This window comes from Hyperolius riggenbachi, chromosome 8 (genome assembly GCF_040937935.1).
Source record: "Hyperolius riggenbachi isolate aHypRig1 chromosome 8, aHypRig1.pri, whole genome shotgun sequence".
NCBI classification, from domain to species: domain Eukaryota; kingdom Metazoa; phylum Chordata; class Amphibia; order Anura; family Hyperoliidae; genus Hyperolius; species Hyperolius riggenbachi.
This window is the reverse complement of record NC_090653.1, coordinates 130224424-130245206: the sequence shown is the minus strand read 5'-3', so window position 1 is coordinate 130245206 and position 20783 is coordinate 130224424. Positions and strand designations below refer to the sequence as shown.

The following is a 20783-nucleotide window of genomic DNA, read 5'->3' as shown; positions in this document are numbered from 1 at the left end:
CACCAAAGTTAATATCTCGGCTTTGGAAAGAGCTATGAACTTCCACGATATCTTAAAACGTGCGCAATTTCATCTGCGCTTGCATGTGTTATTACCGTAGGGATAGTCAGTGGCATTCTGCTACAATCTTACCAAAAAAAATGACTTTGTTATATTTCCAATATGTGCTGCGCACCTAGAGAGTCATGCTGAGGCTGGTGCCAAAAAGTCTGCGAAACTCTAGTCCTCAATAGGCCCTCCTGCTGTAGGCTTCCTGACTTCTACAGCAGGACAAACCAAATGCTACTGCTCAGAATAAAGTCACACTTAGCTCAGAAATAAGACTCTTATTTACGGTTAATTGAATACAAACATTGGCCAGAAGAACAATCGGTGCAGAAAACCGATTGCGTCTTTTCACGGCTCATCCGTGACACTCCCACAGTGTGTTGTCAGGACCATAGTCCTGACATTACACTGTGGGAGCCTTGTGGAAATAACAGCTGTTTTCAACTGCTAAGCAACCAGTATCTCCCTCTGTGCATATTTATATCTATAAAAAAAACAACCTTTTAGCTTATCGCATTGTTAAGGAGCATGGTTATAGATAATGGCAGTTGGTGCTGTTTTTTTTTTCATGTCTGCTAGTAGTAAAGATTACCATATTTTTCGGAATATAAGACACATTTTATCATCCCCAAAACTGGGGGGGGGGGAAGTGGGTGCATCTTATATTCTAAAGGTACGGTATTTTGGACCCCATGAAATACTTACCGGATCTGCCGCTGCGATTCTCTCCTTCTCCGTCTGACTGCCCTCATCCGAGGGTCCCAGCTGTCCCATCCAGGATCATAGCAAGGAAATGAACAGCGCTACTTAAAAACAGATGAGTGCCTACCTGCAAAAGAGTGCAAGCCCCACTTATGGGATAAAATACACACTGAGCATACACATGACCTGTCTACCACTGGAGGATGTTGGTTTCCTGTAACAGCTTGCATGCAACTTGTTAAGAACTCGTCCCTCCCACTGCGAAGAAGTCAATCCTCCATGGGAGGGACCTAACACTAATTAAATCCTACCTATGCATATGCATAGCCTGGGCCCGCTACCAAGTAAAATTGAAAATTGCGCAAAAAGTGGGATCAGGCCGCCTCCGTATGGCCTCCGATCACAGATGCGCTGAGCCCCCCCAGAGACTGCAAACGCACCTTGAACCATCCAGGTTCATGCTCTTGAGTGTCCCAGTCGCCGGCTCCTCTTCACTGCAGTCTCGTATGCAGACTGCAGCCTTGCAGTGTACATGTGCTGCCACCCCGCCGACATACTCCATAGTTACAGCTTCCTCTTCTTAGGTACAGGTCGTGAGGTCATGCGAAAACCCCCGGCGCAAGTGCGCTGCTTGTGACACAGTAGGGGGCACTGTAATTAAGAAGAGGAAGCTGTAACTATGGATGATGTTGGCGGCGTGGCAGTGCGTGTACACTGCAAGGCTGCAGTCTGCATGCGAGACTGCAGTGAGGAGGAGTCGGCGGCTGGGAAACTCAAGAGCGTGATCCTGGATGGGACAGCTGGGACCCTCGGATTACTGCAGTCGGAGTAGGAGATGATCGTGGCGACAGGATCAGGTGAGATGCTGCAGAGGTTAGTCAGTGAAGTGTACTGTAGTTTGGGTTGGCTGCAGGGATTAGTTAGTGAAGTGCAGTGTCGTTTGGGTTGGCTTCAGGAGTTAGTGAAGTGTAGTGTAGATGGTGGTGGCAGCAGTGGCTGGTAAATTGTAGTGTAGTTGGTGGGGGCAGCAGGGGTAAGTGATGTGTAATGTAGCAGGGGTTAGTGTACATGGGCAGTGTAGCTTAGATAGAGACCCCGTTCTGCATACAATGCCCAGCCTCTGTGTCCTTACAGTGTGCCCCCACTCTCCCCCCGTGCTCTGCTGTCCCCCAATATAAAAACTGCCAGGCTAGCGACATGCAGATTGACGCTAGCTGGCTATTTACCTTTAGCCTGCCATTCAGCGCCGCTCCTCCGCCTCCTCTAAAACGCGGTTCCCCGTCGGTGTCCCTTCCCTCCCCGCATCTGTAAGCTTCCTCCAATCGGCTTACAGAGGCGGGGTGGGAAGGGACGGATGCTGGGGAGCAGCGCTGAATGGCAGTCTAAAGATAAACAGTCAACTAGCGACAATCTTCGTGTCACTAGACTGGCGGTTTTTATATTGGGGGACAGAAGATAACGGGGGGGGGGGGCTTGGGGGCAGACTGTAAGGACACAGAGGCTGAGCATTGTATGCAGAATGTGCCTGTGTGTCCTAATATTGATGTCAGGAACCCACCTAAGGTTCTCTTTAAGGTCAATAAGACGCCCCTGCACCATAGACGCACCTAAGTTTAGTTTATTTTTTTCCCCCTGATTTTTGCCCTGATTTTTGGCAGACTGCAGAGATCCATACCTTTGCAAATGAGACATTCCAAGCGTAGTTAAAATCTACACACAATGAATTACAGCTTTTGCCTGATATTTAACATGAAAAGTAGCAAACTGTTTACACAGCTACTTAGACATTATTTGTACATTGTTACTTCAGAACACTTAGTTTGATAGTGTTCCTGTAGCCTCCCTGGTGGTAAGCCCGACCTGAGCACAGGCTGTGATTTGTATGTGCGCAGCGGTAAGCCCGTGTTCAGGTCGGGCTGTCAAAAATGTGCCTCCTGCTTTGCTGAACTGGGTCCTGTGCGCGATCAGCACTGCCAGCGGGACCCAGGCTTCTCCTCCCCAAACCTTTTTGTCAATTTTTGGCCAATCAGTGCGCAGCGATGGTGGGGGCGTCGTGATGTCACGCAGCGGGGCTAATTTTTAAAGTGGACCTGAAGATGTTCAGGTCTTTATATACCTAAGTTCACATATATTAAGGCCGAAACTAGTTGGGACGAGCGTGGGCAACGCTGCACAGATCGCAAGTATATGGGAATAGTACCACATTGAGTGGGAAGTGTACTAGCCTGGAGGGTCCCTACTGGAGTAGGACCCTCTGAATGTGAGTGTACTTTGCTGTACCTGTGAAAACTTTTTACTCAAATTTGTCTATGGAACATTTCCACTGAGAGATTCCCTTTTCTGCTTATATCGTGCACTGATTTGCACCTTGGGTATATAAAGACCTTGCATGGGATCTCTGGAGGTGGAAGAATGGGATTGCCAGTATCCTAAGGTGGATTACTTGAGCGCTGCATTTTTACTGACAAGATTTACTTTGGATGTGAAGGATACATCCTAGGAGTAGCTGCAGTGTGATACCTGAAGAAATCTACGGCTGGCAGTGTGGGGCGCCTCTTGAATTACTGTTACACTGAAGATGTTCATATTTATGCTGTGCTCGGGACTCTGCATAGGAAAGGAGGGAGGGAGGGACTAGGGAGGGGAAGTGAGCCACCTTTCCATCATCAGGCGCCTACAGGCATATACTGTACCAACAGTGCCTAATAAGATGAGACAACAGGATCAAGTGCGGACTATGCTCAAGTGACAGCACAATGTGCTTAGATTAGCTCTGTGGTGCACCCCTCCTGCAGGTGTCACCAGAGCAGGATCATCCACCAGGCAACCTAGGCAGGTATCTGGGGCCCTAGTGGGTGTCAAGGGGCCCACCTGCAACCTTCTCTGACCTCTCTCAACTTCAACCTACAGAAACGACTACAAATGGGCGCCAAATCTACTACCCTAGGTGTCCCCCTAGGTACCTGCCTGAGAAGCCAAGGCCAAAAAACGGCCCCATCTCTACTCACAACTGCCCCTCTTTTTGTAAGCAAATCCTCCTGTCCTTCCCTCCTATAATTTACCCTTTTTAGGCTTGATTTAAATATAAATAATATATTTACTTACAAAAAGAGTGGTTACACGGTGCTACAGTTTATGTCCATTCTTGAAACTATTGCCTTGCTTATCTCTAAATGCCAATATAAATGAAGATTAGTGAAGAAAGAAAGGACCGGTGTGACTGAATCTTTTCAATCCTACATCAAACAGTCGCCTATTACTCCATAGGTCCAATGTCAGACATAGCACGACATACACAGCTACAGAAACTACACAACTCCCAACATTTTGACTTTGAAAATGGGACCTTGCCACACCTACTGCTGTGTCACAGCAAATAATTCATGCTCAAAGGTATATTTTTATTATCTAAGGCATACCTCCCAACGTTTTGAGATAAGAAAGAGGGACACCCTTACCACACCCCTAGTTACTGATACTAGTGAGAATGAATAAGCAATTAATGCGGTTTTATTATTCAGATCATACTGGTCCTCTTTATTGTCATTAGTTCTCCTTTATTTGAACATTTTGAAAATAAGAAATAAATCAATTTAAATGATAAATAATAATTTTAATTATAATTACCAACATTTATAGGCTATTAAACACTTTGGCCTCTATTCATAAAACGTTCCCCGCAAGTTTTCCACTCAAAACAGCTGACTTTCCCGTCCATTTAGCAAAATGGGCATTCATAAAAGCTGTTTCCGCATGATAAGCTACAATTCCCCAGCAGAGCGAGAAATTTCCGCCTTGTGCGCTGTTTTTCTAGATTTATCTAGAAAAAGTAACAAAATGTCAATTCATAAATGTTAGAGGAAGCGGTATATGGACGGGAAATACCGCTTCATCGGATGTAGCGAGAAGAGTTCGGATTACATAAAAGTGAATGGGACAGACCTCCCAGAGAGAGCAGCGCACGGAGGGACTCTGCCGGCTTCAGTGTTTCCGCATGCCTTCCGACAGCTTACCGCCAGCCTTCAGCGGGAGATCTCCGCTCTTGCATCGCAGCTGGCAAGATTTATATGAATGACCACCCAGAAGTCTAAAATACCGATGCGGTATTTTCCCTCCACGATTTTTTACGCCCCAAATGTTTTATGAATAGAGCCCATTGTTTAGAAGAAAATACATATATTTACATAGATGTGTACATGAGTGCTGAAAGAGGTACAGATGAGGCAGAAAGAGAGATAAAGGGATTGGGTTCCCAAAGAGGGACTGTCCCTCTGAAAATGTGACAGTTGGGAGCTACAGTATGTCTAAGTCCACACTGTCATCACTGCTTTTCCTTTGAATTAGTTTTGAAATTAGGCAATACATCTATGTAGCACAGGGGTCCCCAAGTCCTGGTCTGCGGCCTGGTGCCAGTCCACAGACCTGGCCTCTTTCAGTCATGCAGGGCAGAGTGTAGCAGAATGCTACCAGGTAGAGCTGTCCACTCCTTACAGCTGTCTGCTGTGCTTCCTCGTATGGCGCTCGATGCTGACACGCACTGGAAGTAGAAGTAGGAAATAGACTGTGGCACAGTAGGCAGCTGTAAGAAGAGAAATAGAGCACCTGGTGATGTCCTGCTGCACGCTGCTTTGCATTAATGAAACTAGAGAGAGGCCAGGCATGAAGACCAGCACTCCTATTTGGTATGACTGCTCTGCTGTGCCTGCCAAGGAAATACAGGACGTACTGTGGGGGGAGACCCTGGCCCAATTCAAATGTGCTTGTGTGAATTGGGAGGGCCCAATTCCATGCACTTGCACCACTCCCTAAACCCCCATTCCTTTATCCCCAAACACCACACCATACCCTCCCCCCTCCTCCTTGCCAAATACCCTGGTGATTTTGCAAATTGCCCTGAAAGAGCTTGTGCAATGATTTCCTATCCGAGTGTTCCCATGTGCACGTTTCAATTTGTTACAAATCGCAAACGCACTACATGTACCATTTTCTGAGCATTTTAGCTCAGTGCAAGTTATGGGGAAATCACAAAGCGCTTAAAAAAGCTCTTTGTATAGCGATTTCCTGAGCGCTTTTTAGGAATAAATACATTGTATTTATTCTTTTCCAGTTCAAAGAGTTCACTTCCTGACTAATCTCTCAGCAAAAGCGCTTTTCAAAGCTCAAAGCGCAGCCAATTCGCTCAGTGTTTGCGATTGTGCTAGCGATTTGTAATGTGAACAAGGCCTGACAGCACAAAGTGGTCTGATTAGCTGAATATTGTAGGTGTAGTTTATCTGAAACCTAGCAGTTCGAGAGGGTGCTATCCACTCAATCACGTTGGCAGAATTTCCCTATGAGGATTCCTGCGGGGTCCCCTAAAGTTGACTTGTGCCAAAGTTTGTAGTCACATAAGCATATTTTTATCTGAGAAATGTGTTATACAAATCTTTACATCACACCTGGGTAAATGAGGAAAAGGGGTCAAAAGAGGGACTACCCCTCAGAAAATAACAGTGGCTAGTGTGTATCTGATTAATTAATTTGATAATATGGGTACCACTTTCTGGATTAGTGGGGGGTTACATTTTTCTGGACAATTTTCCTCCTGGGGATCTCAAAACAGAGGATGTTTCTTCAAAGGAATGACTGCGTGTAGCTCTGTAGTTTTTTTTTAGAATCTATCTACAGTAGACATCATTACTAAACTAGCAATTCAACACAACTTTTCATCTTTGCCACTAGGTGGAGAAGACGTGTATTTCTGTCTTCCTTTGTACAGCGTCTCCTCTGCCCGATTCTCTATGGTTCCGCAGCAGTAACCTCCGGCCTCCGCCTTCCGGCTTCCCTTTTCTCTGCCGCCATAGTGGAGACAGGATAGCTGCTGGTTATCATGGTGAGTTAATCCGGAGTAATCCTCCATAGAGGTGATGAGTGACGCTACGGCATGTATGCTGGGAGGCGGCCGGGATGATGGCTGCTCACGTTATGTGTATATTGGGGGAAAATGCCGGTGTAGTGTTGTGCCTTTAGGGGCTGCTTCTTGTTATGGGCACTGGATGCCTCACGTATATCATACCATGTTAGAATACTACCATAGTCTCCGGATGTTCCTATCCATGGCAGTCTGTTTCCTATGGCTTTTCTTCTCTTGGTTTCCGGACTCTGATTCTCGGAGCATGTTACATACGAGAGAAATAGGACCATTTCGGTGTTCTGTTCCCCGATACAAACAAATGCACCCGAGGACTTTGCCTGTATCTACAGAGCAGTCACTTAGTGATACGTTCCATTAAAACTTAAAAGAAAAATTGAATTACATTATTGCTATAGGAAGAGCTGATTGGTTTAATGTGTACCTAAGCCAAAGCTTGGTTACAAAATCGCATATTTATGCAGTAGAATCTTATAGAAAACTCTGAAAGTACATCTCTGGCTATAGTAAATTCAGTCCCCAGATCCTGACCATGCACCTGAATGAATATATGGTACAATCTATGACCAATTCTGATATAGTAAATCACTTGGCCATGTTCCTTGGAGTTTTCTATAAAGATTCTACTGTATACTATAAGGCAGTGTAATATGGCGTGCAGAGCTGTGCATGTGTATTACAATAGCCTACTCTGCTTGTGGCAAGGAAGGGAGGGGTGGAGGTGTTACGCTCCTGGCAGATTTTTAAAGTATACCCAAAGTGACATGTGACATTATGGGATAGACGTGTATGTACAATGCCTGGCGCACAACTATGCTGTGTTCCCTTTTTTTTTTTTTTCTTTCTCTGTCTGGAAGAGTTAAACATCGGATATGTAAGTGGCTGACTCAGACAGCTTTACTAAAGGCTGATACACACGGGGCACCGTTGTTACTGTTGCTAGCACACAGGAGACGTGTGCGCAACAGCTCGGCGACAACCCTGCCTGAGCGACAGCTGTCTACACGTCTCTGCCCAACAGGCATAGACGCGGCGGAAGCTGTCGCTGAAAGTTTCGTCCCCCCGCCTGAAGCTCCCTTCTGGCTGTGGGTAGCTGTCGCTAGTCCGCACATACACACGCAGTGCGCGTGGCGGACTAGCAACGGCAGCGATTGGCCGAGTCAAGCGCCTGGCGACAGCTCTGAGTAGCGACAGTTTGTGGCGCGCGCCTTTATACACACAGAGGACCTGTCGCTGCAACATGCGCGTGCCACGTGCTTGTGGCGACAGTTGTGCAATGTTTGGGCCTTAACAGTTACTCTTTAAAGATCCAGCGTGTACTGGTTTTTTTTCACAGCAACAATTGAATGCATTGTTCCTTACTTTAAGGCCCATACACACGGGGCACAACTGTCGCCACAAACACGTGGCACGCGCATGTTGCGGCTACAGGTCCTCCGTGTGTATAAGGCGCGTGCCACCAACTGTCGCTACTCAGAACTGTCGCCAGGCGATTGAATTGGCCAATCGCCTGCAACAGTTGGCACAGCAACCGTCGCTAGTCCGCCACGCGTACTGTGTATGTATGTGTGGACTAGCGACAGCTACCCACAGCCAGAAGGGAGCTTCAGGGGGGGGGGGGGGCGCGAAACTTTCGGTGGCAGCTTCCGCCGCGTTGCTGCCTGTTGGGCAGAGACGTGGAGACAGCTGCCGTTCAGGCGGAGCTGTCGCCGAGCTGTTGTGCACACGTCTCCTGTGTGCTAGCAACAACGGTGCCCCGTGTGTATCAGCCTTACACTGCCCTCCAGAAGTTGCTTCATCATGCGCAACAACATCTTTCCTCCCACCTCTATATAGTATACGCTGCTTTGGTTTACCCGAGCAACGTGTCTGTACTGTGCTCATTCCCTGCAGTGTTGATGAGCCAGCCTATATAAGCCAGGATTTGAACCCTGGTCTCCTGTGTCAAAGGTGGGCATGTATACACTAAACTGCGTTAAGGTAGCCATACACTGGTCGATTTGCCATCAGATTCGACCAACAGATAGATCCCTGTCTGATCAGAGAGGGATCGTATGGCTGCCTTTACTGCAAACAGATTGTGTATCGATTTCAGCCTGAAACCGTTCACAATCGGAGGTGTTGCTAGCATCCCCCCCCCCCCCCATACACCCATACATTACCTCCGCTGTCTTCTTCTCCGGTCTGGTCTCCAGGTCCGGCAGGCTTCACTTCTTCCTGTCTGGGGGAAGTTTAAACAGTAGAGCGCCCTCTACTGTTTAAACTTCCTGCCGGGACAGGAAGAAGTGAAGCCTGCCGGAGACCAGCGCGGAGAAGAAGACAGCGGAGACCTGGGGGAGTTGTGCCGGCGGAGCAGGTAATGTATTGCGTCGGGCACTCGACCGCCGCTAGCGACGCGCTCCCTACCCGCGGACGATCGACGGTAATTTCCCGCACGGAGCGATCGATGGGACCGATCTATTTCGGGACGAAATAGATTGAAATTTAGAGTTAACGATTTGACAGCAGATTCGATCAGTGATCGAATCTGCTGTCGATTGGCGGGGAATCGGCCTAGTGTATGGCCAGCTTTAAGCAGAAAATATTACACTTCAGTAGCTCATAATGTATTGCGTTCTGCTCTACTGATCCTGCATACACCCAGTGATGTCTTAAACATGTACTATCCAGCCACTCCAATAGAATCCTTTTCTGAATACAGCAGACCCTGCAAAGAACCTCCGTAGGAGCACAGCAAGTATGTTATACTTGGATGGACTGCTGCTCCCGTTGAATCTGGCTTAGTGTGAATGGAGACTTAAAAGGAATTCAAGTGGCGAGACATTTGGAGGCTGCCATATTTATTACTTTTTAAACAATACAGGCTGTCCTGGTGATTGTTCTGGTCAGTAGTGTCTGAAACACACACCTCCGAAACAAGCATGCAGCTATTCTTGTCAAATGTCTGATCTGTATGCTTGTTTCAGGGTCTGTTGCTAAAAGTATTAGAGGCAGAGGATCAGCAGGACAGCCAGGCAGTGTGCATTGTTTAAAAGGAAATGTATGTCAGCCTCTATATCTCTCACCTCAGGTTCCTTTTAAAGACTTCAAGAGCTGGAACAGTTCTGTGTGAAGTAAGCCCTGAATTGAGTGGTATTATTTTGCCTTGCAACACTGGAATCCCAGGTTCCAATAGGGAGAGGCAAGTGCTAAAGGATATTACCAAACTGAACGCATACTAATGTTAAAGTGTACCTGTGAGGTACTAAGTAGCAGCATTTATACTTACCTGGGGCTTCCTGCAGCCCCATGTACTCCCTTGCCATCCTTCCGGGCAGCTCCGTTATTCTGCAATCCTTCCTGGTGACAGGTTCCAGTCACATCAGTCGGTCTGCACTGCACATTCCTAGCCATGCATGTGCAGTGTAACTGGACCCTGTTACCGGGGAAGATTGCAGAAGAACGGCAACGGATTACATGGGGCTGTAGGAAGCACCAGGTAAGTAAAAATGCTGCAATTTAGTACCCCTCAGAGTTTCCCATTAAGCTTATTCTGAACCAGAACTCCTAGCAGTAACAATTACTGGTGCTGATTGCGGCTGAACGGAGGCATGTACGACGACGACGACAAGGGGCTCAGCAGGTGTCAGTCAGTGGCGGAGTCCATTGCCCCCCCTCCCTTCGCAATAGATACATCACTCTGCTAAAACAGAGCAAAGTGTCTGTACAGTGCTTGGCTCCGAATTGGGATTGGGTCTCAATTCCATCATGTGTTGCTTAGGCACCTTAAAGGGAAGGTTCAAGCAAAATAAAAAATTGAGTTTCACTTACCTGGGGCTTCTCCCAGCCCCTTGCAGCCATCCTGTGCCCTCGTAGTCACCCACTGCTGCTCCAGTCCCCCGCTGGCAGCTTGCTGACCTCGGAGGTCGGCGGGTCGCATTGCGTACATTTTTACGCATTCCCGCTAGTGCAGGAACATTAACACATACATTTTTACGCGTTACTGGTTCAATGCGTACATTTTTACGCATTGAACCAGTAATGCGTAAAAATGTATGTGTTAATGTTCCTGCACTAGCGGGAATGCGTAAAAATGTACGCAATGCGTCCCGCCGACCTCAGAGGTAGGCAAGCTGCCAGCGGGGGACTGGAGCAGCAGTGAGTGACTACGAGCGCACAGGATGGCTGCATGGGGCTGGTAGAAGCCCCAGGTAAGTAAAACTCAATTTTTTATTTTGCTTGGACATTCCCTTTAATGCCTATACTATTGACAAACACCTGATAGGGATGGAGGTAACACACTCCACTAAACTACAGAAAAGGGGAGTAGTGGGGCAGTGCCAGTATATAGTTTGCACACTGTAGTGGCCACTAAAAGTTGTAGATAGCTGAGGGGCATTGTGTGTATTCCTATGTCATTGACATATGTATTCAATTTCTTCCTTCAGTCATCCCACAAAACCTTCAAGATTAAAAGGTTTCTCGCTAAGAAGCAGAAACAGAACAGACCAATCCCACAGTGGATCAGAATGAAAACTGGCAATAAGATCAGGTATGTGCAGACATTTTATTACATTTCTGATGTCACAAAAGTTTTTACCCTGGGCTGTGTGCGCTTCATTAATAGAACCTTAAAGGAAGAGAGGGGTCTCCGGGTTAAAAACAAACTTGCTTTGTCATAATTGATTTGACAGGTGAGCGCCTTCTGAATCTCTGTCCAGCCAATCTGCATTGCTACAGCCTCTGAGCCGTAGCCTAAGTGGTGGCTGCCGAGCTGGAGGTGGGCCGCGGCTATACAGGTGAGGGTGGCCGCAGAGCTTTGGAAAAATCTCAGACGGTCTTGTTGAGGTGGGGGCGGAGCTTTACCTGTCTAATAAATTACAGGCAACATTAAGACAAATTGATTACACAACAGGCTCTGTCTTTTACACTAGGAGTCCTCTTTAATGTTTTAATTGTAAAACTTGGAAAGGTTGTCTCTGAAAGGCTGTCATCCACAGAACACTGTCTGCTTCTTTCAGTGTGGTTTGGGCAAATGTAAGAGAATTTGGTTGCTTTCAGGAATGTGAACAATTGTTCCTTCAGCTGTTTTCAGGAATCAGTCTGCATTATTACTGTGTCCAGAAAAGATAAGGAAGGATATCTGTATCCACTTCTGGAGTACAAAGCATTCCTCAAAAATCTTTCCAATGTTGTTCGTTCAACAGCAATACGTTATTTTTCAATTTCTAATAAACTTCATAGGTTAATGGTGACAATTCAAATAGCTGATAATCTTCATATACTCCACTTAAACAGACAGACCCACACTGGGTACTCTCACCGGATTTGTAGGCTGATTATATTACAGATCAGCTAAAACGCGTATTTTTGATGATATCCCATCGGTCTTCAGTAGAGATTGTATCTAGAACTCAAACAGGGATACAGGGACATAGCGTAATCCAGTATATACTATAACAAATGACAAGTGTAGCACTTTCACCCATACAGTGCCAAAAACCGTGATGACCCTCCACCGGTACTATGAAGGTAATGTTAACCGCTCACCAGATCACAGGGCTGACCACTTGTAGGAGATCAGCTAATGCGCTTTGTGATCCGCCTTCAAAGTATGCAGCCTTCTTCCTGATTGCCTTAAACTCAAAAACAAACGCTGCATAGCGTAACTCTGTATTTATTAAAAAGATTAAAATCACAGCAATACACTCACAAACATCCTTGAATCATGCGCATGTAAATAAATCCTCAGAAGGTCTCGTTAGCGTCCGTTTTCATCTACAGCGTGTCTCCCAGCTCACACTCGTACGGAGCTTCCGTACGAGTGTGAGCTGGGAGACACGCTGTAGATGAAAACGGACGCTAACGAGACCTTCTGAGGATTTATTTACATGCGCATGATTCAAGGATGTTTGTGAGTGTATTGCTGTGATTTTAATCTTTTTAATAAATACAGAGTTACGCTATGCAGCGTTTGTTTTTGAGTTTAAGGCAATCAGGAAGAAGGCTGCATACTTTGAAGGCGGATCACAAAGCGCATTAGCTGATCTCCTACAAGTGGTCAGCCCTGTGATCTGGTGAGCGGTTAACATTACCTTCATAGTACCGGTGGAGGGTCATCACGGTTTTTGGCACTGTATGGGTGAAAGTGCTACACTTGTCATTTGTTATAGTATATACTGGATTACGCTATGTCCCTGTATCCCTGTTTGAGTTCTAGATACAATCTCTACTGAAGACCGATGGGATATCATCAAAAATACGCGTTTTAGCTGATCTGTAATATAATCAGCCTACAAATCCGGTGAGAGTACCCAGTGTGGGTCTGTCTGTTTAAGTGGAGTATATGAAGATTATCAGCTATTTGAATTGTCACCATTAACCTATGAAGTTTATTAGAAATTGGAACTGTTGCTATTGATTTGAAATACTGGAACTGTCACTATTGTTGGGACTTGATGTTGAGCGCCTGCACAGATAACTACTATATATGCAAATAGGGTGTTTACCCCCCACTGTGTGGCGATCCATAGATACGGAGGGACATTTATGTTCATTTATCTAAATTTTCTGTATTTTTGATATACATAGTTTTGATTGAGATACACTTAGATCTAATTGAGGAGCGCTCATAGCCACCTACAGTTTCTAGTCAATACGTTATTTTTAGCAGGTGTGGCCTCTCTCCTCCGACCTAGTTTTCTTATGCAAGTGTATGTATTACTGCATATCAAACCATCATCTGCAGAATATGGTTGTTATTGGGGGCATGTTCTACTACACTGAGATAGAGAGAAGACCTCCAAGCAAAGGAGACATTCATTTTATAGTGTATATAACAGCCTTAAAGGAAACCAGAGACGCTGACAACAAAAGGTTTGATACTTGCCTGTGGCTTCCTCAAGCCTCATAAACACCGCTGAGTCTCTTGCCGTTCTGCCGCATTCCTCTGTTCAGCCGCAATCAGCCCTGGTAACTCGTCGTGCCAGCCGGGGTCTTCTGCGTATGCGCTGGCCTCCGCTGTGCTTATGGGGCTGGAGGAAGCCCCGGGTAAGTCAAATCTTTCAGTGTCTCTGGTACACTTTAAAGCATGAAGTGACATGCAGCATAGATAAACGTATATGTATTGTACCATTCCTACTTAAAACTTGCCTGTTTAATTTTTGTTGTAAGAGTTATTAAGATAGTGCTCCCTGCAGTTTGAAACTGGGCAGCTATCTTGAAAAAATCTAAATGTAATTTTGCATTGCTTTTTTTAATTGAGGGATTTATGATCCTAGAGGTCATAAAATTTTTATGTGGCTATGTAAGCTTATGTTAGCAGTATAATGATGAAAAGTTCAGGAGGTCATCTATCCCTTGTGTGAAGTTGAAGAAACAGAAACTTGTTTAACCCTAGATCAAACTTTAAAATGAAAATAAGAATATGTTTCAGATTGGTTCTGCAGATACCAGTGGTGTAGGGCTCAGCATAGTAGCTGCTATGTGGCCCGTAGCTTCAGGAGCCCGGTGGGGTCAGCAGTGGACCTTTTCCTCAGCGAGCACTGCGCAGGAGATTTGGGTGCAGCCGACGCCACCATAGGCTGTAATAGGAATTACGGCTATAGCGGCGCACAGTCAGTGCCTTCAGCGCTGTCAGAAGGCATAACTGAAGTTGCTTCTAAAACACTAATTCGCCTTCCAGCAATAGCTGGAAGCCGAATTACATTATTCCCCACCATCCACGTGGACCTAGAGAGGGATAGTATTTAACGCCGCCGGATCTTGTGCAGCAGCAGGATAAGCCATACCGGCTGTATCCTGCGCCCGAGTCATCCAGCGGCCAATTCATATGTATGCCTCCAAACCCGGCTTTTTGCGTCTGACCAGGAAGTGCTGCTAGGGAGGAGTGAGAGACAGAAGCAGCTGATCGCGCAGGCTCACTGAATGAGGTGAGGATGCCTGCGGCTACCGCCGCTGATTTCTAATTGCAGTGTTGGGGGTGATAAGGACTTTGGGGAGAAGACCAGTGACAAGTAGTGAACAGCAGCTGATCGCCGCAGGCACTCTTTGGAAGTGGTGAGTGATAGCAGCCGCCGCTTCCTACAGAGCGACTGCAGGACACAGTGAATACAGGGAATTTCCGGCAGGTCGGCGATTCCTATCAGCGGGCGATTGTAGGTCGGGGGGGGGGGGGGGGACCTGAATTCGGACTATAAGACACAGGACCTTTTCTTCCCACTTTTGGGGGAGAAAGTGTCTTATAGTCTGGAAAATACGGTATGTTTGCATTTCTAATGCAGCGCTTTACCGCATGATCCGTGCCTGCCGCACAGATTATGCTGTAAGGCAAGTCAATGGGCAATGCAGTAAGTGGGCATGATGGGAGGATGATACGGCGCACATGCAGGGACCAACGGGGATCCCAGTGACGTACTTCCTGCCAAGCAGTGAGTATGCCAGTAGCTGGAGGGCAGAGCTATACTTTTGAACATGTCAACGAACCATGGCACAGGGTCATATGAAGACTTATTTCTACTATGGTGCAGCGGCAGGTTCCCCTGCTTTGCGATCACTGCACCGTTTAAAGGACTTCCGAGGCCAAAAAGATGAAAATTACACAGTACCTTTTATATATCTGAATCCACGGAGGACGTCCAGCGCGTCCTCCGCACCGTACCGCCGTCATTGCTGCCTTTCTCTTTCCCCCCTGGCTCGGCCCGACCCCACTGAACGGGTCGCATAGGCTTCCACTACTAAGATGGCCGCCGCCTTGAGCCGCGGCTGCGCAGTACGCTTTGCCCTTAGTTCGACTGCGCAGCCTTCAGCCCGCCTCCTGCAGCGTACGGATTCCGTAATGCTGCCCAAGCGTATGTCCGTACGCTGCGGGAGGCGGGCTGAAGGCTGCGCAGTCGCACTAAGGGCAAAGCGTACTGCGCAGCCGCGGCTCAAGGCGGCGGCCATCTTAGTAGTGGAAGCCTATGCGACCCGTTCAGTGGGGTCGGGCCGAGCCAGGGGGGAAAGAAAAAGGCAGCAATGACGGCGGTACGGTGCGGAGGACTCGCTGGACGTCCTCCGTGGATTCAGATATATAAAAGGTATTGTGTAATTTTCATCTTTTTGGCCTCGGAAGTCCTTTAAGTGTAAAAGCGGCCTGAAGTGTTGCTGACAAAATGCACAAAAGCATGCAAGTGTGCTCAGGTCCCTTATAAGCATCTGGAATTTGGTTGCTGTAGTGACCTGCTGCAGTGTCCTATGGGTTTGGTTTTGATTATTCATCCCAGTGAAAAGTGTTTATGCTGCTTGAGTTTTACTATGTCAGAAAGCAGGCTGCAATTACAGTGCTTCCCTGCTATGGTAGTGCTGTCATTATCCTGCTAAGAGTAAAGCTGTCGACCTTTCTTATATTTTCCACCTTTTCTAGTGAGAGAATGTTCAGTGTCGACATCTACAGTTGTGTATTTATTGCTGTTTATTATATATTGTAAGAAGCTTTTCATAAATGATATATGGCTATTTGTCCTATGTACAGGTATAACTCCAAGAGGAGACACTGGAGAAGGACCAAGCTTGGCCTGTAAGAAGCTGTGGCGATGGCAGCTGGCTATCCCAGGGGTTACCCACGAAGACCTGACCAACTCCCTGTTATACACCTATTTTGTAGCAGTATCTGCTGATCCAACTGAAAATAAACAAATCTGTACAATTGTTTTCTTTCTTGTGTTATATTATTGTAACTATCCCGAGTATGGGATGGTTGGAGCAGTGAAGAACAATGTGCTCAGCTGAGATGACCCAGCTTTCCTGAGTCTCATGGTGGTATATTGGGCAGCTGTACAGACTAGATTCACAGTAGAGATGGCCATGACCAGCCTCCTGGGCAGAGACCTCTATAGCACAAGTGTTGAACTCCAGTCCTTGGGGGTCATATTTATGCCAGTGTCTAGGATGGATTGAGAAATGTTCTACTTGATGAACCACACCTTTCCTGATTCAGTCTCAAGAATTAATTTTAGCTGTACCAAAAATGTGTGATGAGCTCAGCCCTCAAAGACTGGAGTTAGACATCGCTGCTCTAGTGTGTATGAGGATCTTACTGCTTTGTTATGACTGGCCTATTTCTGTGCAGCTTTCAGAAAGTGATTAAATGTTTAGTTAGCAAGCAGATTTTCCATCATGCGTGTTGTATCTTTGTAGAATCCTCCTTCAAAGCACTTCCTTCCATTGTGAGAGCTGGTCCTTGTAGTTAAATAGATTCAAAAGTCACAATTCCTGTCAGTTGCTGTCTTTCTAGCATTGGGATCCTGAGTAGCATACATTTCTGAAATATAGGTTTTGGTGGTATATGCTCTTAGGGCCCGAGTCCACTAACGCAGTTGTGTCCGCTTTTCAGCATTTGTAACATTGATGTGTTTCTGAAAAGCGGACACAACTGCGTTAGTGGACTCAGGCCCTTAGGCTACATTTCCACTAGTGTGGTGCGATTCCGTTGCAAAAACACGTAAACAAATTTGCATGTGAATGTGTATGCCAATTTTATCATGAAAACGTTAACATTCACATTTTCTGTAAGCGATTTTAACTGTCAGTGCCTGTGTGCTTTTACAATAATTTTACGCGAAAACTTACACAAATTCACATGGCGAAAAATGCATGCGATTTTCCTATTACATTACAGGCAAATCGCACACTAGCCTTGCGGTGTGCAAATTCTGATGGCTCTGCTGTGCAGTTTTTTTTTTTTTCTGCACAGCACACCGCACAGATTTTTTGAGCTAGTGGAAACTGGCCCATCGACTATCATTGGCTTTGTGAATCTGCATGCAGATTCGCTCTAGCGGAAATGGGCCCTTAAAGTATACCTGGCCTGAGACAAAGCCGATCCACTGGGCTGTTTCACACCGAGTGTTTTTCAGTGTTTTTTGCTAGCATTTTAATGGTTAATGTTATCAAATGGGTTATTTCACACTGGAGTGATTTGTCTTGTTTTTTTCTGGATCACAAGTGCTGCATGTAGCTTTTTTTTTTGTTCAAAATGTTTTTTATTGAGATAATAGGTAAGTATACAACCATGCCTTCATCATATTTAGCACTGTAATGAGTCCTTACAGCAAATAAAAAAATCTCCATCAGAAATGGCATAGAAAGTTCAGCAATGCAACCAAGGTCTCGCATAGTAACAGGAAAAAAATACAATCTAATGAACCTACACACTGTCTATTTTACATGTATAAACCCCCTCCCTTCCGTCACCCGCCCTAACCCTCCCGTCTTCTCTCTCTCAATGGATCCAGCGCTTGTCCAAAACAATAAAAAGGTCAAACTACAGTTCGCGCCACACAATCCAGCATATTTTTACCTTCTTCCGATTCCTGATAAATATGCCATAGTAACCAAGAATTTGCGTGAGATAGTGGCCTTGTATGAGCTTCTTGAACAAGGGTGTGATCGTCAAACAACAGAGGCGCCAGAAAGTATAAAAGAATTCCGTTTGGAAAACGTTTTAAAATCGGAGGGATGTGGGTGGATTCGCCTCCCTTAAGCAACGACCAGCCAATGAGCTGTATACAAACAACAGTATTGTTTATTGGGGATTCTCCAGGTTATGCAACGCGTTTCACGGGCAAAGCTCCCGCTTCATCAGGCAATCAAAACGGAGAAAAACTGGGGAAAAGACAAGGGGACAAAACAGACGGGGACTGAGCCAGAGGACACTCCACAGTATAGACATAATGCATATTATATAGTTTAAACGTTGGTTAAAAGTTTTTTGCTTAATCCATCATAAAAGCTAACCAGAGAACAAAACATCCATGTGTACAATAATAGTAGCAATAAAAATAGCAATAATAAGACGCAGTTTGATGGACAAGGAGAGAAAATGGATCTGACAAATTGTCAGTTTCTTAGTTGCATAAAACAATAAAGTGCTAATGCATCTATGTATACAATAATGAACCACAAATAGCTTGTTAAAAACAGTCTAGTGTATAGGAGAAAGAAAACCAGTGTCCATATGCATAAATGCTACAAGAATATATGTGGCAGCAAAAGAACCCTTTCAGGTGTATATGTGGCATAAAGTGGAATAATATGGCTTACCATCAGTAGGTCATATCCAGGTTAGAGCGCCTCAGTGGAGGTCCGCTATGAGCAGGGTCTAATTTAAATGGTAATCCTGGCGCCAAGCGGGGACGATGGGCGGAAGTGTGTGTCGGGTACGGCCGCATCTGCCCTTACTTCTATGGTTACTACAGGGCTTCGTTTGGGCGGATGCGACGTCATTTCCGCGGCAGCCAGACCTGACGCGTATATGCCCCATATTACTCCGAGCGCCCCCCTGTAAGGCAGTGCTACCGGAAGTCGTCCGTGCGGGACGTACCCGACACGCACTTCCGCCCATCGTCCCCGCTTGGCGCCAGGATTACCATTTAAATTAGACCCTGCTCATAGCGGACCTCCACTGAGGCGCTCTAACCTGGATATGACCTACTGATGGTAAGCCATATTATTCCACTTTATGCCACATATACACCTGAAAGGGTTCTTTTGCTGCCACATATATTCTTGTAGCATTTATGCATATGGACACTGGTTTTCTTTCTCCTATACACTAGACTGTTTTTAACAAGCTATTTGTGGTTCATTATTGTATACATAGATGCATTAGCACTTTATTGTTTTATGCAACTAAGGAACTGACAATTTGTCAGATCCATTTTCTCTCCTTGTCCATCAAACTGCGTCTTATTATTGTTATTATTATTGCTATTTTTATTGCTACTATTATTGTACACATGGATGTTTTGTTCTCTGGTTAGCTTTTATGATGGATTAAGCAAAAAACTTTTAACCAACGTTTAAACTATATAATATGCATTATGTCTATACTGTGGAGTGTCCTCTGGCTCAGTCCCCCTGTCTGTTTTGTCCCCTTGTCTTTTCCCCAGTTTTTCTCCGTTTTGATTGCCTGATGAAGCGGGAGCTTTGCCCGTGAAACGCGTTGCATAACCTGGAGAATCCCCAATAAACAATACTGTTGTTTGTATACAGCTCATTGGCTGGTCGTTGCTTAAGGGAGGTGAATCCACCCACATCCCTCCGATTTTAAAACTTTTTCCAAACGGAATTCTTTTATACTTTCTGGCGCCTCTGTTGTTTGACGATCACATTGAATAGTCCACCCTGGGTGGAGGGGTGCATCCCCATCTCTTTCTTTCCTGTCTACAGAGAGCGACATTTTATACCTGAGTGGGGTCAGGTTACAATTCTCCCCACGTGCCGTTCTAGTGGTTGCCTGTGTGGTAACCCAATTTTGTGAGTATATTAATTATTGATTTCTTTTATTTTCAACTATTCTAACATACTACACCATATCGGGCTCTCGGTCTCATTTGTCTTTTCATAAGCTTCTTGAACAAGGGGTTCCTTGCTCTCTATATGGTCCATTTCCTTGTGTCAGTCTTTAATTGTAGGGGGATTTTTAGACTTCCAATATTTGGGAATAACTAATCGTGCTTGAGTCAGAAAGTGTTTAAAGAGAACCCGAGGAGGGGTTCTGAGAATAAAATCCCCAGAGGCTGGGTCTGTCTATAGAGCCCAGCCTCTGTTGCCATAAAGATCGCCGCTAAACCCCCCCTGCGCTCTGTAATCTCCCCATAAAACAGTCACGCTGCTGACAAGCGGCTTGTCAGAGCGCACTGTGTTTACCTCTCCTCTTGTCAGTCTTGCCGCTCCCCGCCTCCTGCATCGCTCTGATCCCCTCCCATGTCCCTTCCCTCGACGCTGTATGGAGGGAAGGGACCAGAGCGAGGCGGGGGAGCAGCCGAGACTGACGGAGAAGTAAACACAGCTGCACAGCGCAGCTGTGAGTTATGGGGTATTGTAGATCGCAGGGGGCTTAGGAGCGATCTATATAGCTACAGAGGCTGGGCTCTATAGACAGACCCAGCCCCTGTATGGGGATTTCATTCCCAGAACCCCGCCTCGGGTTCTCTTTAAGTAAAGACTCTTTAAACTTCCTGATTGGCATGGGAAGCATTAATAATAGACATGCAGGCGTATTCTCCAACTGGAAGCCCAAATAGTCTAAAGTTATCTGACATTTTCATTCAAAAAAGGTTGGATCAAAGGACAAGCATGCCATATGTGTACCAGTGAACCT

The 20783-nt window shown here is 46.0% G+C and overlaps 1 protein-coding gene and 1 non-coding gene across 2 annotated transcripts; both read left to right on the top strand.

Annotated features, from left to right (window-relative positions):
- Window positions 1-6513: 6513 nt before the first annotated feature.
- Window positions 6514-16327, top strand: RPL39 (ribosomal protein L39). Its single transcript, XM_068249594.1, has 3 exons — window positions 6514-6622; window positions 11089-11192; window positions 16152-16327. The coding sequence occupies exons 1-3, from the start codon at window positions 6620-6622 to the stop codon at window positions 16198-16200; spliced, it is 156 nt and encodes a 51-aa protein (XP_068105695.1). The 5' UTR covers window positions 6514-6619; the 3' UTR covers window positions 16201-16327.
- LOC137529215 (small nucleolar RNA SNORA69) lies at window positions 15942-16075 on the top strand. Its single transcript, XR_011023638.1, has one exon. It is a non-coding gene; the product is annotated as a small nucleolar RNA SNORA69 (small nucleolar RNA).
- Window positions 16328-20783: the final 4456 nt, after the last annotated feature.